At 35.2% G+C, this 17,544-nt stretch overlaps 1 protein-coding gene across 1 annotated transcript in view; it reads right to left on the reverse strand.

Moving 5' to 3' along the window:
* Positions 1 to 1,145: 1,145 nt before the first annotated feature.
* The window catches only part of LOC126425093 (peroxidase-like), a 136,826-nt gene continuing 120,427 nt past the window's right edge, over positions 1,146 to 17,544 (reverse strand). The window contains exons 11-14 of the mRNA XM_050088011.1: positions 11,796 to 11,966; positions 10,255 to 10,444; positions 5,202 to 5,307; positions 1,146 to 1,289 (exon numbers count right to left, since the gene is read on the reverse strand). Of these exons, the coding sequence (XP_049943968.1) occupies positions 1,223 to 1,289; positions 5,202 to 5,307; positions 10,255 to 10,444; positions 11,796 to 11,966 (534 nt within the window). The 3' untranslated portion in view covers positions 1,146 to 1,222. The remainder of the gene's footprint in view (positions 1,290 to 5,201; positions 5,308 to 10,254; positions 10,445 to 11,795; positions 11,967 to 17,544) is intronic.

Raw genomic sequence — 17,544 nt, forward strand, 5'->3', positions numbered from 1 at the left:
TATCCACTTCCTGCTACTTAGTTTTAACTGTTAGTGCCCTGTTAATCTGCTGGATGTAATACTCGTTTTCGCTGAATACTGTCTTTAGATGGGCGAGTTATTGAGGTAAGCTCTCTAGATCTAAGACAGTATGAGTTCTATGAACAAGTGTTTTAAGCACACTCATGGTTTGCGACGGGTGATGTCAACTCGATGCTTGCAGGTACAAATCAGTATGAGTGGGCTTCCCGTAAACTGAATGCCCTAGAGAATCATCATTCTTCCTTTGAACCAGGACATCCAAGAAAGGCAAACAACCATATTTCTCTATTTCCATGGTGAACCAGATGTTGCTGAATGGAGTTGAATAATGTAGAAACAACATTAATTTATTTTCTGCATAAGGCCACACTATGAAATTGTCATCCACATACCTCCAAAAAACTATTGGTTTCAGGGCAACTGATTCAAGTGCTCTCTCCTCAAAATCCTCCATAAAAAGTTTTTGACGCATGTGCAGAATAGTTACAGTGTGCTTTATATTGAGGAACGGAGGACAATTTAAACCAGTCTACAACGGCTCACCTGAAGATGACTGACAGGTGCCCAGTTGAAATATCATGCGAGGAATTAAATGATGATTGGCTGCAAGCCCCAAAATTGGTTTATGTCCATATTGATACCATCATGTCTCAAAAGAGATGGTGATATCGATAGATTCAATATTTCAATTTACTTTTCTCAGGATAAGAGGAAAATTTACCTTTCATGTATGGTGGCTTTCCAAGTGTTCTGCCAAGCCAATAACTCAGTTGAACACCTGAATCCCACCATTAGCCAATCCCACTAAGAAATCCAGAGATGTCATCCTTGCTCAAGACCAAATATTCTAAATTTATTCCACAATTTCAACATCACACTCTGTCTGATTGTAACCTAATTTTCAACCCCTTATTTTTCTTTTAAGTTGCTGTTATTATATTCCAATGAGGATTCCATGGTCACAGTATGAGTTATTGCAGAATCATTTATTTCTGAATTTCTTAACAGAGCACCGGTTGAACAAAAGAAGGTGTAAAGAAATAATCATGGAGGCCTTTATTGATAAATTATAAGTACTATTTAAGTGAACAAGCCAAAACTTTGAGGCTTTATTGCTGTGTTCACAAAAGATCATTTATTATACATTCCAACCAACAAGTCAGTGTAGCAAGATCAACTACATAACTGATCTGGAGTGCTGTCATTTGTTCTCCTCCCAGAAGCTCAGGTCCACAACTGGTAGTTCATTGCAGTCAACCACCTTATTTCTGGAAAAGTAAAGAACATTTCAAAGAAACTACCAGAAGCTATATACTCATTTAATATCAGTGGTTACACCTATTAAGAAATAACTACAATAAGACAAGGAGCAATAATAATCTACATTTCACAATTTCTTCACTTCTTCAATTGGCTTGACTTGGACATCAGTGAAAAACTCAATATTGCTATCTTTGTAGGTTAAATTTACTTTCATAAAAGCTAATACCAAAGACTGGAATGCATAGAAATTTGAGGCAGATGCACTTACTTTGATGCCATTTCTGTCATATTTTGTACTCTCTGTTCCACATGTAAGAGTGGGACATTTTGGAACTGCCATCATAGCTAAACAGTTTCATAGTGTGTATAGCAGGAAAATTGCAGAATATATGGAGAAGTTAAGCATAATAGCCATGTGTTAAAATATGTTATTAAATTTTATTTATTTCTGTGGTCCTTTGAATTCTTCTGAAGAGGTCATGATGAAACTGAATCTCACATGGTTTACAATCCTAGGCCTATCTATTCAATAGACATAGCAGAGAAAATAATCAAGACCTTGAGAGACAAGGTCGTCACAACAGCATTTGTCCCCCGGGATTACTTTTTAGAACTGACCTGGAGACAACAATGTCTTCCAGTTTCAATGCCATACTGTCTACACTCTGACTTCTTTGAGGAGGCATGAGAATTTCTTTGACTGTTACTTGTCCATTATATCACAGCTCACACAAGCTGAGGCAACAAGGAACCCCTTCAGATATGAAACAAATCAAGGCAGAACTGCTCACTCAGGAAATACAATGTGAATTCATTTAAAGTTACCCGAGAAGAAAATACAAGAAGTAACACTACGAGTCACTGTTGCAAAATGTGCTTAGAGACATTACCCTATTGATATCAATCTTGCTGAACAAATTTCACTGCCAGATGCTACAAGAAAGGCATTGTGCACTAAACAGAGCTTTACAGCTGAAATTCCAGGAGCATGCCTTCCACGAAGAGTTGGGCAACATATTTTCCAACTCTTCTCGGAATGAACTCTGATGCACAATGGCTCTCTTGAAGCACCTTGCACTAAATGCTACCATGTCAACCAAGTGATCCCATTACAAAATGTGCTGCTCTTCATTGTATCTTCTTTATCTCTTCTATCAGTCCAACCTCATACGATCCTAGATGTATGAGCAATACTCTAAAATCAGTCAAGCAAATGTTTTGTAAGGTACAAATTTCATGTACGAATTACATCCTCTTAAGATTTTTCCAATGAATCTTTGCTTGGTGTCTACTTTTCCTGCAATTAATTTTATCTGACATCTCCCCCCTGTCCCTCCCCCATCCTGCAGAGAATCTAGCCTAACAGATGCCTCATCATAAGTCTGTGTCATTAATTTTTTGGGTGTCACATTTACTTTTTGCTGTCTAATTATTCTAGCAAACTCGCAGCTTACATCTGTGCATCATGTTTGGAAGGAGACAGAAAGCTGAAGAACCTTTCTTTTGATTTACTTCTTAATACAAAATGGTGTACAGCAGCCATCTGAGAACCATTTTTTAATACAGCACTACTTACATCTGCTATAACAGCTAAACATTCTGGTTCTCTTACTTGCTTTAAAAATTTTTATTGGCATACTTCTCCAACATAATATGTAAAAGTTCATTTTGAATTGTTGTTGATGTTCTATTGAAAACAATTACCTTATCCAACTCAACACTAAAATCAACTGGACTTTTCAGAACACCAGGGCTTGGTGATAATTCAGTTTCATTGTGGCAGCTGAAGGCTAATTCAGATGAAACACAGAAATGATTACAATTTATTAAAATATTTAACACATACCTATTATGTTTAACATCTTGATTATACGCCAAAATTTTCCTTCTATATGCACTGTCAAGTTGTTCATCAAGGCTGACAGTGCCAAAAACTGCCAGTCTTAAACAGTTTTGTATGTGAACAGCTTAAAATTCATTCTTCACTCTGGTACTCAGTGATTTATGTCTGTAACTCCCACTTTTTCGACAAAGGCTCCCCACCAAATATTGTGCATTGGCAGCAGCATATTACATTTTTAACTTCACAGCCACATAACCAATCACTTTTTTTATGAACATCTACTTTAAGTGCTCTGATAAGCCATCAGTTTCCAGTATTATTTTGCACAATAAGAGTCATTCAAGTCTCTCTGCAGTAAGCTTCTCCTCACCAGAGAAATGGGAAAAGTTTGCACTTTGTAAATTGTAAATGGAATTCATTTTCTCTCACACTCCACAACCTATAACCTATTCAATTCAGTTCAATTTCTTATCATCCATTTTATTATATACATTATATTAAGTGAAATAACATTTTCTTAATTACACTTTACACATTTTGTCTTCTTTTTACATGCAAGATGGATAAAAGGTTTATACTAAAAAATCCATTTACGGAAATACCATTTTCTTAGTTACACTTTAATAGTTTCTTAATTACACTTTACATATTTTGTCTTCTTTTTACATGCAAGTTGAAAAAAAAAAGTTTATACAAAAATATCAAAAGATCAGCACTATTTGTTTAGGCAGCAAAGAAATTCATCAACATTATTAAAACTTTGACCTAATAGTAACCTCTAATTCTTTTTTAAATATATGTAAGTTTTTTATATTTTTTATTTTATGTGTCACAAGTTAGTTCTCCCTGTCCAGAATGTACCAGTTACAGAATCAAGAACTAAACAAGTCAATCACCTTGAAACACCTTAACATTTTTACACATAGTTCTTAGAAATAATATTCATAAACATGATAAACATAAACATTACAGCTGCAGTAACACCAACAATTGCAGTATTCTAGCCACTTTCCCAGTTGTCACAATGTTAGCATTAAATCTAAGCTTTGTTTATGACTGAAAAAAATATAAAATGCACTTATGATGATGAGAAAACTTCCCTACAAATTTCTGCCCTCAAAACAAATTTGTGAATGAAACAATGGTATTATGATTGCTGTTGAAATATCAATTTTGGTAATAATGTGAGTGATGGAATGGTGCACCCTAGTGGCTTGGGTACCTAACAAATTAACATTGCAAGAGAAGAAAAAGCTGGAAGTGTACTCCCTAGAGTGGTGCTACCCCATGGGGCATCTGGAGCTGTTTATAGTCAGAGTGTTTCCACTCTGACTGCAGCACCCTGCGACATCACTGGGAAGCATGCCATCTGGTGCTATTTCAACCCAAAGTAGAATAGGCCACACCATGTGCCAGGAAGTTGTCGTAGGAGTGCAAAACCCCTCAGTTTGCTTTGAGAGCAGCAATATTTTTGGGCCAATTATGAGGCAATAGAATGTTTCACAACAAAGGAAAGTGGGTTGTAACACATGGTATATCTTGGGCTTCCTAAACAAAAAACCTGTAATAAAAGGGACCATATTAAGTGTAAAGCTACTTTGTTCATTACATGATACTGTCAAAATGTACTAAATGCTTTTCAAAAAACAAAGTACTTATCATACAAAAACAATGTTATCGGCAAACTTTTTTTCTTCTGAGCTGTTTGTAGCTTGTGCCTTTCAGTATGACTTAAGGGTAATGTCATAGCAGCATTTTTACACCACCCTCACCTCATACAACAAAGGAAACCTTACTCAAATCCATAAAAAGTGGAAAAAATGTGAATTTCAGTGGGATGTTCATTCAGTGTGGATAGCTAAAATATTTTTCAAATGCTACCACAAAGCATCTTCAGGCTTCACGAAAGCGAAAACATAGTGAAAAAACATACAACACATAATGTCACTCTCAGTTTCATAGTTTTGTAAATAATTATGATCCACACAGGATAGCAGCACTTTTGTGTTTCAAGTAGCCTATGAATAAACAAATGAAAAATAAACAAACACAAAAAAATTATGTAATTACTTACGTATTGGAAACTTTTTTGAAACTATTGTGTGGTATTCTTGTCATGTGATCAGAGTTGTCGCAGACAATTCTTGAAATTGTTGCCTTTTTTATTTCATTGATCTGATCTGTAAATAAATACAACAAAAATAAATATAATAAACTGCTGTTTTTAATTAGCTGAACATGGCACTGGATGATTTGAATGCCATATGTTTCTTGTTTATTCCCTTTTATGTTTATCCTCACAAATGTAACTATAAAATTAAGAATCTATCAAACAACTGTATACTTAAAAACAGTACTGAAAATGTATGGGGCCCACATAATACTTGACAAATATTAATTGACAGCAATGAGATACTCACAGAAAATCTAATCATGTACAGGAAGAAGACTGGTTTTGTGGGATGGGAGGGTACTGTACTTGAAGCAGTTAATGAGCATCTTAAATCAGCTGAGATAGAAATTGGTTTGGCATGCAAATGAGATGAAACTTGTAGTTTGTTCTTTCTATGGGCACCAAACTCAGCTGCAGAAGTAAGTGATAACTTAAAAGAAATTCCTGTTATATAGTATTCACACTTTCACATCATTCTATAATAGTTATAAGAGACTTCAATCACCCCACAATTGGTTGTGAAAAGAACAGTTTCATAAGTTGTGAATTATTGAGGTATTCCTATAAAATGATTATAGAAGTTCTGTTTGGAAGTTACCTGGAACAGACAGTTGAGCACCATACCTCTGGTAGAAATATACAAGATTTGTTGATAACAGACAGACTTGATATTTATTTTTTAAGCTTTTAACATAAAGACTGCAGCCAATACAAATCAGAAATATTGGTATGATGAGACAAAAAAAAAAAAAAAAAAAAAAAAAAAAAAAAAAAAAAAAAAAAAAAAAAAAAAAAAAAGTTCACATTTTCAATAAAGTTAACAAAGAAGTTACCCTATTTATCAAGCAAACATAAGAGATTTGATTGTAACAGAAAATAACAAAATGAAACCAAAATGTTGGATACCATTTTCAGAGTTACATCTCAAAGAAAAATGCAGAAGTATTGCCATCATTCAGAAGCCACACTGTTGCAAACGAGTCATAATAATCAGCACTACTGTTGTTGAAAAGCAGCTTTAGTTGCTTTGCTCACTAAGGCTCCAGGGCTTAAAGGAGTCATTGTCAAGTTCTACAATGGATTTGTCTATGAATTAGCTCTCTCTTGATGATAATTGACTGCAGAACACTACATTGGCTGATTTGGGGGAGGGTACCAAACACAGAGGTCATTGATCCCTTCAGATGAGGGAAGGTTGGGGAAGGAAATCAGCTGTTCCCTTTCAAAGGAAACCTCCCAGCATTTGCCTGAAGTGTTTTAGGGAAATAAAGGAAAGCCTCAACCATGATGGCCGGATGCATATTTGAACTGTTGTCCTCTCAAATGCACTCCAGTGTGCTAACCACAGCACCACCTCGCTTGGTGCAGAGAATTTGAGCAGATATGTACCCCATGCCTGGAAATGAGTACAAGTTGTACCCATCAGTTAAAGTGAAAATAGAACTGACCCACTGAAATAACACTCTATATCACTTTCATCCCTGTGTTAGGTAATCCTTAAACATACTATGAATTCAAACATTATCACCTACCTGCAACAAAACAATGTTTTCCACAGAAATCAGCATGCATTCTAAAAATGTTGATCATGTAAAACTCAACTCATGTTCTAATGTCCCTAGTACTGTAGGTAGAGGAAATGAGGTTTACTCAGTATTACACCAATGTCTTATGCCAATCTAATTTCAGAACAAACTTTGCTCCTATATGTTTCATGTCAAAAACATTTGAAAGCATTGCTTGCATGAGCCAGAGAATATGCCAACATCATCAACAACCTCTCTGATGGTGATTCAGTGCGTTTTCAGAATTACTTTCTTTGCTTCTTCCACATTGCTATCAGTCATTGATGTGCTAGGGTGTTCAGGATGGTAATCATTTTCATCTTCTTGACCCTCTTTGAAACATTTAGAACACTCATAAACTCTTGTCTTACTCATAGTAGATTTGTCAAACGCTGCAGTCTATATTTAATATGTGATGCTGCACTTTATTCCATATTGTAAGAAAAATTTAATGCAAATTCTCAGATCCATCTTCTTTGAAAGTAAAAATTCGCCAAAAATAGTGTAACCTTTTTGATTGCCAACAGTAAACAAAATATTAAAAACACCTGAAAATGCATACATACATCAGGAGCATGTGTATCAATAAGACAAAAGAAATTGGAAAATTGGACATATGAAGCCAGCAAAATGAAATTCCTGTTACTTTTTGATAACACTTTGTATGTGTTCTTAGCCTCTCTCATCAGAATATTTACTTTCACAGATTGAAAATTTATGTTAGCTACATGTCAAGTAGTATGGTTTGTTATAAAACTGCATAACAAGTAATAATGTATTGTAAAAAGAACTCAGTATGTCTATAAGAAAAAATGTTTTCTTTGAAAAATACCACTGTAATCAAGTAAATATCAAACAGCTTATAGCAAGTAAACAGCAGCTGTGAAACCAAACTTCCTTACTAATTTGCTTAATTAAATCTAAATGGTCTAATCATGAACAGCATTAAGCACTTATAGTTTATGGTTAATACAGTCCACCTATAAAGTTCCTATGATGTCTTCACTTATGGTAATGTACACTATGTGATCAAAAGTATCCAGACTCATGGCTGAAAATTACTTTTGCTACTTTAAATTTATCTGTGGGCATAATATGTGCACTTTTGGGTAATTTGTTAAAAAATGAGGGTCCTAGATACTTATAACTGCAGTGAATCTTTGACAGTCTGGCAAATGGGACAAATGGGATTTCAATTGTATGTCCATTTCTTGTATTATGTGAATGCATGGCCATCCTAAGATCAAAATTATTTTTAAATTTTCTTGGCATATATCAGGCAATTATAAATATACAAGCCAGGGACTTTCATTATATTTAATTCTTTAAAATGCTACCTGCCTGCATGAGTCCCCCAATGGTAGTCCTATAAGGCATCTGATATTTTTTTTATTTCCATTTAAACACAGTCTTTGAAATCGGGCAGTTTCCCCATAGTATAATCCCATAAGTGAGATGAGAGTGGAAGAAAGCAAAGTATGCATATAGTAAGACTGCTCTAATAACAGAGCCTCTCAGTTTATGTAACAAGAAGATTACATGTGAGAGGTTTTTGCATAGCATGACTGTGTGAGTTTACCAGTTAAGTTTTTGGCCAATATGAAACCCTAGTAGTTTTACAGATTCGTTTTCACGTTTTTGAGCATTCGAATTAAATACAATATCTTCTGTCTTATTATTAGTTATCTGTAATGAATTTGCCTGAAACCAGCTTGTGCATCTGTCCATTGCTATTGTTACATTATTCTGTAATTCATCAAAGTTGTTTCTCTGAGTACTTAGCATTGTATTGTTTGCATACAGTGCTGTTTCACAAGGTAATGAAGAAGGCAAATCATTTATGTAGACAACAAAAAGAAAAGGTCTAAATACGGAGCCATGTTGTACTACTTTGGTAACATGCAAGAATCTGGATCTTTTTTCATTTATAGGCACTGTTTGTTTTCTATTGCATAAGTAAGATTGTAATAGTTGGCAAGTGCTCTCACTTCTTCTGTAATACTGTAGCTTTCTTATAATAGTATTGTGGGATACAGTATCGGATGCTTTCCAAAAGTCCAAAAGTCTTGCATTAATTATGGATTTATTCTCAAAGGAGTCGTATACTTTAGTGACATTGCTCTCTGCTGCCTTCACAGTTGAGAGACTAGTTCTGAACACATACTGTGTGGAACATAGCAGTTTATTATTCGACTCAAAATACTGGCTCATTTGCTGGTGGAAACAGTACTCTATTATTTTTGAAATCATGGAACTAGCGAGAGGGGCTGGTAATTGTCAGGTAAATCTTTATCACCTTTCTTATACACAGGTATGATAACGGAAATTTTTAAACTATCTGGGTAAACACCTTCATTTTATATCTTATTTATTACCGTTGTTAAGGGGATTATTATTTCTTCTCTTATATTTTTATAACATAATTAGATAAACCATAGTAGTCTTCAGCTCTGGAGTTACTGAGCTTGGCTATTGATTCACTGACCTGTCTAGGAGTTACTAATGCCCATTCAAATTTATCACTCAGCTTTCTGTGTATTGTAGGTAGCAACGCTTCTGCCTTTCTCACATCTTCCTCTATCTTAACACCAGAGACAGGATTGGCAAAATGTGCATTTAATATAAGTGGAGGAATTTGTATACTGTTTTCTTTCTTTTGGCAGTTTTCTTTCTAGGTGACGAGTTACCCCAGAAAATTATTTGATAAGACATTATCGAGAGTAAATGCACAAAATATGTCGAGAGCACAATTTGTTTGTTTCTGAGCAAAAATACATCGAGAGCAAACGCAACTGAATTTAATTGTTTGAGCAACCACTAATATAATTGTTCCAGCTCATGTTTTCATCATTTTAAGTTTTCATCAATATGTACACCAAAAAATTTGTAGCATTCTACTGTCTTTACTGACCTCTGTTAGTGTGCTATGTATGATACTATTGGTACAGAACTTGATGTGTTTTTCCTTGAAATTAAGGGAGAGTCCATCTTCAGAGAATCACTTCATAATTCTTTGAAAAACAGCACTAACAATCTCTTCTCTTGCTTCCCCTCTGATGGGGTTTATTATAATATAACACAAAAAATATGCCACCATCACTAAAATTGAAAAAAGTTGGAGCAGCCAAATGAGTTAACTGTACTGTCGATTAAGATTGCTATATAATATGAATAAAATGGAGAGCAGTATTTTGGATAGAAGTTTATTTTGTACTTTAAAAGTGATACCAAAGGAACAATAACAGTGTTCCTCATATAAGGAGTATTTTGAACAATACCAATGGACATAAAGTAATGCCTACCCATAGAAAGGAAATAAGAACCTATTTTAGAAATGATTACAAGAAACTAAGGAAACAAAATAAAATAAGAAAAAAATTATCCAGTACCTGATGTGAACGGGTAAGGAGATCCGCCATAATCGTAGAAAAATCGGTCTCCACATTTCCAGCGTTTGAATTGCTCCACAAGTATAGTTTCCCTTACATTCAGTGTATTTTCATTCCTCTTGTCCAACATCACCATGATGAGGTCAACATCATCAGGATGTTCATAAAAGTGTCCCAAAGCTGTGGCATCCTGAAAAAAATTAATAAATAAAAGCTATTTTAAACATCTCAGAAACATAGTCATAAAATATTTTGTTCCCGTGTAGGAGTAAAATCATTTACAAATTTCTTACCCTGCAACTTACCCCAAAACAACAGTGGGAAATCCAGGACAAAATGAGGACAGTGTAATGAAAAGGCTGTATTGCTACGCAGCATACAGAGGAGATGTTGATTCACAGATAGGTACAACAAGAAGGCTGCTATACCTCGGATCTTTTGACAAAAAAGGCCTTCTTCTAAAGTAGAAGCACAACACACACATTTACACTGCCACTGGCTCTGGCCACTGAACCTGGACAGCTTTAGCCTCAGTGGCAATGTAAATGTGTGTGTTGTGCTTATACTTTAGAAGAAGGTTTTTTTCGTCAAAAGATCCAAGGTATAGCAGTCTTCTTATTGTAGTTGCCTGTAGCTCATTGTTTTCTGTACTTGATGAGCAGCTGTCTATTCTTTTCATAATATTACAATAAAACAAATATTTTGTAAGCTTATTCAAAAAGTTACACAAGAATTGATTTTCATAATATGTGTTTGTGGATTAAATTTTCAATGCATTGCATGTGGACTATTGGAAGAAGAAATGATGACTCATTACATAAGTACCAACCAGACATCACCTCTTTGCTTTACCGAGAGATGATGAGACTAGTAACGAAAACTTGACATGGTCGTACTAATCTGAAAACTAGCAAAAGTTGTATTAGTTACTGAGAAAAGCATAATAATAATGGTGAGTGTGATTTACCTAAATATTCTGGTTTCCTCATTCTGTCCAGATCTACCTGTTTTTTCATCTGCAGTGTCCTGTTTACTGATGTGGTAATCACTAATCTTATCTTCTTTGCATAACTTCAACTCTCCAGAGAAGGCAATGCATTTAATTGTCTATTTTCTTGCATTGCCTGTATTTTGTGATGTTTTATTTTTAATATATCATTAACACTTTGACACTTTAAAAAAAAAAAAAAAAAAAAAAAAATCCGTACAGAGGAGAGCTCTGTTGTCAGTCTCACAGCATTTGCATCTACTTAATTTTCAGCACTGACTTTACTTATTAGTACAATGACACACCTATTTGGGCAAGCAATTTTGATGGCTGCACGTCAAGGATAAGGGGTTACCTATATCTTAAGGTTGCATTTTGCCCATACTCTATCTGTATAAAGAAAGCAGTTTAGATACATGATTACTAAAGAGCATTTTAACAGTGCAATGTGATGATTTCGACATTAGGTTGGCACGGTGACTATACTTAATCTAATGATACAATGTTTAACAATTTCCAACAAAAAAGAATACAGAATAGCCAATGTACAAACCTCGTACGGCATAAGATCACTGAAGTCTTCAAATTTCTCAGCTCGGGGTAGCCCAATTAATTCCCGATAATCATTGTAGCTTCCCAAGCCAGAATCTCTTCCTCTTAATATATCAAATGTAGAGAGATCTTGGCCATATTCCCCATCTCCTTTGAATAGGTTCCTGTCAAGCTGAAATTGTTTACATTATATTAATTATAGCAGTCGTGTATCATTAATATATGCATATTAGTAACACATAAACTTTAGTAATAAATTTGGATATTTAAAATCTGTCACAAACAGCATTTTATTTGTTCACATTTAAATTTATTCATGTGTTCAAAAAACTCTTTGTAGAAAAACCAGAATGTTTTACTGGAAAGTTTCACACCACACAAAAAAATTTTCAATTAACATAGCAGCAGATAAAGCTCCTATTCCTTATGTTCCAAATACAACAAATTTTGCTGACATTTATTTCAACTTCCACTTGTCTTTGTCTATGGCCTATTTCACTAATTACAACAAATATTTGTTCCTCTTATAAAACAATAAACATTATAGCATACAAAACAAAGACACAGTGGCTGCACCACTACTATATGTTCCAAATAATTTACTTTTTACTATAAGTTAATCAATTATTTGACATGGTTTTCATGTAGTAACCCATTAGTAAATATGTCTTCCCTCAAAGAGATGGGCAAGCAGCATATTTGTTGGTAAGAGTATGTGTCAGTTGACAGGAAACAAGGAATTTTGACTATCTACTTTCGTTACATCAATAAGATGTTATATAGCATTGATAAATTAACCCACAGATTAATAATTCGTAATTTGCAATGTAGTGCTCATTTTTATCAATAAGGGGATTTTCATCATGTTAAGAATACTAGTGTCCATATATTTTTCTAAATTTCTGACTAGTAACGTATTTATACCATTAATTAAAAATATTAGTTCTTGTAATTAATCAAAAACTGTAACATTCCGCCCAGCCACTTTTCAGAGCATAATGTGTTTTCGGAATAACAGTTTGTTCTTGAACCCATATGTAAGTAGTTGGATGTCACCCAAAATCGGCACTCCATGGTTTGAAAGTACAGAAGTAACATCTGTGATGGATGCACTCTTGATGTTGACTCAAAGCACAATTATAAATGTTCTTTACGTGAAAATATGTGCATTGACAACCACAAAAATCACTAATATTAAAGTGTAAGGACTATCTAGTGATTAAACATTTTGACTGAATTGTGTTTTGATAAACAAGTACTGTGGAATGTTATTGTTGTTGAACTAGTGCTTGTTGAACATTGTGGATCTAATTACAAACTGACTTAAATGAACTATCATAGTATAATTAAATGTGATGAATTACTGAAGAACTGTGTCTGTTTATATAAATGTGATCACTGTTTTTGTTCAACAGTAGGACCTAAAACTCCCCACTGGACAGTAGTTGTTATGCATTGTGGTTTCCGACATGGATATGGGTACTAATAATGTTTTATAGAAGATAAACTGGTCACCACACACAGTAACTGAACTGAATGTGCTGGTGTTATCTAAATTATGGTGTCCTGTACATCAACAAACCAGAACCATCCCACATTCAACCAGATTTTTAACCTGGTGGTGATCAAGACGGGTGCTATCAAGGACAAGACTCCGATATTCATGTCAGTTCCATCGCATATAGATTGAGCTATTCAAGCAAGATTCATGACCCACTCTCACAGCTTTACATCTTCCAGTACCTCATATCCTATGTAACTTCAGAGGTTTCCAGTTTGAGTCCTGTTTCAGAAAACAGTTTTAATCTGCCAGGATGTTTCAGATCAGTGGACAATACCCTGCAGAGTGAAAATTCATTTTGGAAGAAAAAAAGATTTACATATTGCCCTCCTGACAGCCAAGTACGTTTTATTCAACTTCTTCCTCTCTATAATACTACGTGTTGTTTTACATTTATTCTGCAGTAGTGTTTATTTCATTAGATCATTCTATACAGAGGCTCTATACCACAATTTATAGTATATTATTGTGATGCAATACTATGGTCTCTTTATATGTTTGGTAATAACTGTTGCTGAAACTGCCTCAGGGTCACTGATACCAGTTCCATTGAAGACAGCCTCAAAAAGGTCAGGTCTGTTTGTTGCTATTAGACCCATTATATTTTCATCATGAGTGGCTTCTGAACAACCTGTTCTAAGTAGTTATAACATTCCACAGGATGTCTTGTCATTCCCATAACTTATGAGACTGTAATTTTCCCATTTGCTGATTAAAATTTCCTCCAATGGTGATGGAGTGATTGGGGGAACTTATGTACTAATGAATTTAGGTTTTCTCTAAACTTTTCAGTTACATCTGGAGGTGAGTCTGATTTCTCAGTGGATGGTCCTGATTTTCCCCTAAAATTTCAGTTATCAATTTTTGGTTTATAATAAGTTTTCTGTGCCTAGTACAGGATGACATATGAAAAACTGGCCCAGAGTGCAGATTGCTCACCAATAATCCATGAATTGTTGCCCACCATGAACAGATGTAACAACAGATAGGTAAACATATAATCATTAGATAATAAAGAAATAACATAGATGCTATGGCAAAGATCTGCATTTCCTGAACTGATCTTGTCTTTTACATTAGTTTACATTAGGTCCTGAGAAAGACCGCCTCGCGCTTCAGTGAACATTTACGTATGTTCCCACATGTTGCTATACACCTTGCACAACTCTGCCTCATCAATTCTCAAAATTTCATTATGAATATTGTGCTTAAAGTCTTCTAGAAGTATTGGGTTATTTGCACACACTTTTACCTTAACACTGCCCCAAGGATAAAAGTAACTAGTGGTTAGGTCTGACAAACATGGCAGACATAATCCTTTGCTGACAGTGTTTTCCTCTGTGAATCTTTCACGAACTCATGAGGTGCACCCACATGAAGTGTGACAGGTCATACCATCCTGTACAAAACATAGTCACAACAGCTTTGAAACAACAGATGACAATTGGCTCCCAACAATGAGCTGTCTAGAACTTGGGGCCAGTTTTTCATGTGCCACACTGTACATTATTAGCTCCAATATTTTGAGGAGCACTTCAAACTCTGGCATTTTTTTAAAATTCTTTGGTAGTTAATCACTAGGATTTTAATACTCTTGCCTGTAAGGGGCATTTATTTGGATTTTGTATTCACTCTTTCAGGTTTCCTACAGTTATCATTATCTGAAATGGATGGAGGGCCACCGAATCTAAAAAGAACATTATGTGCACTCCACACATAGCCAGCTAGCTACCAGAGTAGCAGCCTCTAATGTGAAGTGCAGACCTGACTCATTTAAGGGGACAGTACACTTCACAGCCCTATGACACTAATTTTTGAAGGTGCAGCCTAGCTTGTTGTAGACCTTCAAAATACTACAGACTGTGAGTTTTTTTCAAACTCTGCCAGCACAACTGGTTTCTTCAACCTTCTCTGCCTGTCACTGGGATGATCCAAGTCATCATTTGTTCCATGTGCCACAACCTGAAGTTGATTGCATTGTTTTCCCTTAATAGCTGCCAGAACAGCACCTTCAGCATGTTGGATGCAATCCACAACCTACACGCTGAGAGCTCCAGATGCGCTTTCTTTTCCCTGCACCTACATTCTGTTTCTAAACTTCTCCTTGGTTTCCTTCACTGCTTGTTTCATGTACAGATTAAATAAAAAAGGGGAGAAGCTACAGCTATCTTGGCAAATACAGTTTTCCTTTTGCATGCTACTAGACTCTTATAACTGCAGTCATGGTTCTGTACAGGTTGTAGAGAACGTTTTTCTCCCTCTATTTTATCTCTGGTAACTTCAGAATTTCAAATGGTGTATTCCAGTCAAGGCTGTCAAAAGATTTTTCCAAATCAACGCTTACTACAAATGTTCTCCTCTTCATTCCATTTTTGAAGATTAGTCATAGGGTCAGTATTGCCTAGTGTGTTACTGCATTTCTCCAGAACTAATAAAGCAAAGATATTTCTAATACTGATTGGAGACAAACTAATCTTGGCTAGCTCCATATGATAATGATTGCCTGTACTCTTACAGTCCTCCCCATTCCAGCACTTTTTCAAATACCAAGCTGGCAAAATTCTGCCTAAAAGATTTCAGCAGTAGAACGGCATCCCTTGAGGCAGTATTTTAATCCTTCCTTATTTATGGATGATTTTGCACATCATTCGTCTTCCTTGTCATGTGCAGATTAGGATTAGAACATTGGAAGAGTGGGCTTCTCACACCAGTTTTAAATTTTCTGCAGATAAATCTGATTTTAAACTTTCTCATCAGTTTACTTGCCCAGCAAATGAGGGACACAGTAATGTAATGTACTGAGAGTTGCTTATTGCCTAATATTATTGCTATTATATTATTGCCTAATATGATACACACAACTAATATACATCGGGATACACTTGTTTACTTCATTTTTCATTGTTAATCTTTCAATTTTCATATTGCTTCATAGTATTACATTAATGCTATTCAGTTAAGCTCATTTTTCTGTAAATTTTCTTTTATTTACATTTATTATTCTATAAATGAAATAGTTGATCAGATCAAATAATAACATTGTTACACAAAACACCGGGTTGTTAAAATTACATAATTAATGTGATTTTTGTATGAAGATGTAAGAGTCTGAAGAACAGTATTTACTGGGAAAATGACCATTCTATTAACATTCTAATTCTTGTGGACGTGTGTTAAACCCCCCAAAAAAAAAAAAAAAAAAAAAAAAAAAAAAAAAAAAAAAAAAAAAAAAAAATAAGTTAATGTGTGGTGTCTGTTGTGTCTGACATGTCTGACAGAACAGACACAACATATCAATACATACATATCAGTGAGGACAGCCCTAGGTACTTTTGGTACAGCTTCACCATACACTCCAAACCCCTGTAGGACTTGGCGAATGCCATGAGGACCAGAGCTAATTGACTGGGGTGCTGCTTGCATGTGACAGGTGGAGAATTTGAGTCAGATGGGAAGCATGTCTGGATGACTGAGGCATTTAAGGCAACTGTTGTAGAGAAGTAGAGCATCAGGGTTCGATTCCCGGTCTGGCACACCATTGATTTATTTCAATGTCTGTAGGTGGCTGAAGTCCTGATTTATTGTGTTCTATATGGATGATTGCTGCTGTACCACCAGTGGCGTGTCTGACAGAACAGACAACACATATCGTATGAGTATATCAGTGAGGACAGCTCTAGGTATTTCAATGCAGGTGCACCACATCTTTGGAACCCCTGCGAGACTAAGCTAATTCTTTGAGCAGCAGGGCTAATAGAAGGGGGCACTACTTGCCTGTGACAGGTTGAGAATTTGGGTCAGCAAGGAAGCATGTCTGGATGACTGAGGCAGTTAAGGCAACCATTCTGAAGAAACAGAGCATCTGGATTCAAGTTCCAGTCCAGCAGAAGTTTTCAACTTTCACCATTTATTTGTTTCAATGCCTGTAGGTAGCTTGATTGTAATTCTTAATGAAGAGTTAAGTGCTCCCTTAATTGTTTAAACATTTTATAACTGACTTCAACTGTGCCTGCATGACTCAGTTTTTGCTCAGTTTGCTGCAGTTATGTCTCAGTTTTTGTACAGCATTTGCTCAGTCTGATTGTTGCTGAGTGGAGAAGTGAGAAGGGAAGAAACTACAAATAATTTATGGATATCCAGGAGTTTTGGTTGTGAGAATATTATTTGTAATGATGTAGGAATGGAACAT

This window comes from Schistocerca serialis, chromosome 10 (genome assembly GCF_023864345.2).
Source record: "Schistocerca serialis cubense isolate TAMUIC-IGC-003099 chromosome 10, iqSchSeri2.2, whole genome shotgun sequence".
Taxonomy (NCBI): domain Eukaryota; kingdom Metazoa; phylum Arthropoda; class Insecta; order Orthoptera; family Acrididae; genus Schistocerca; species Schistocerca serialis.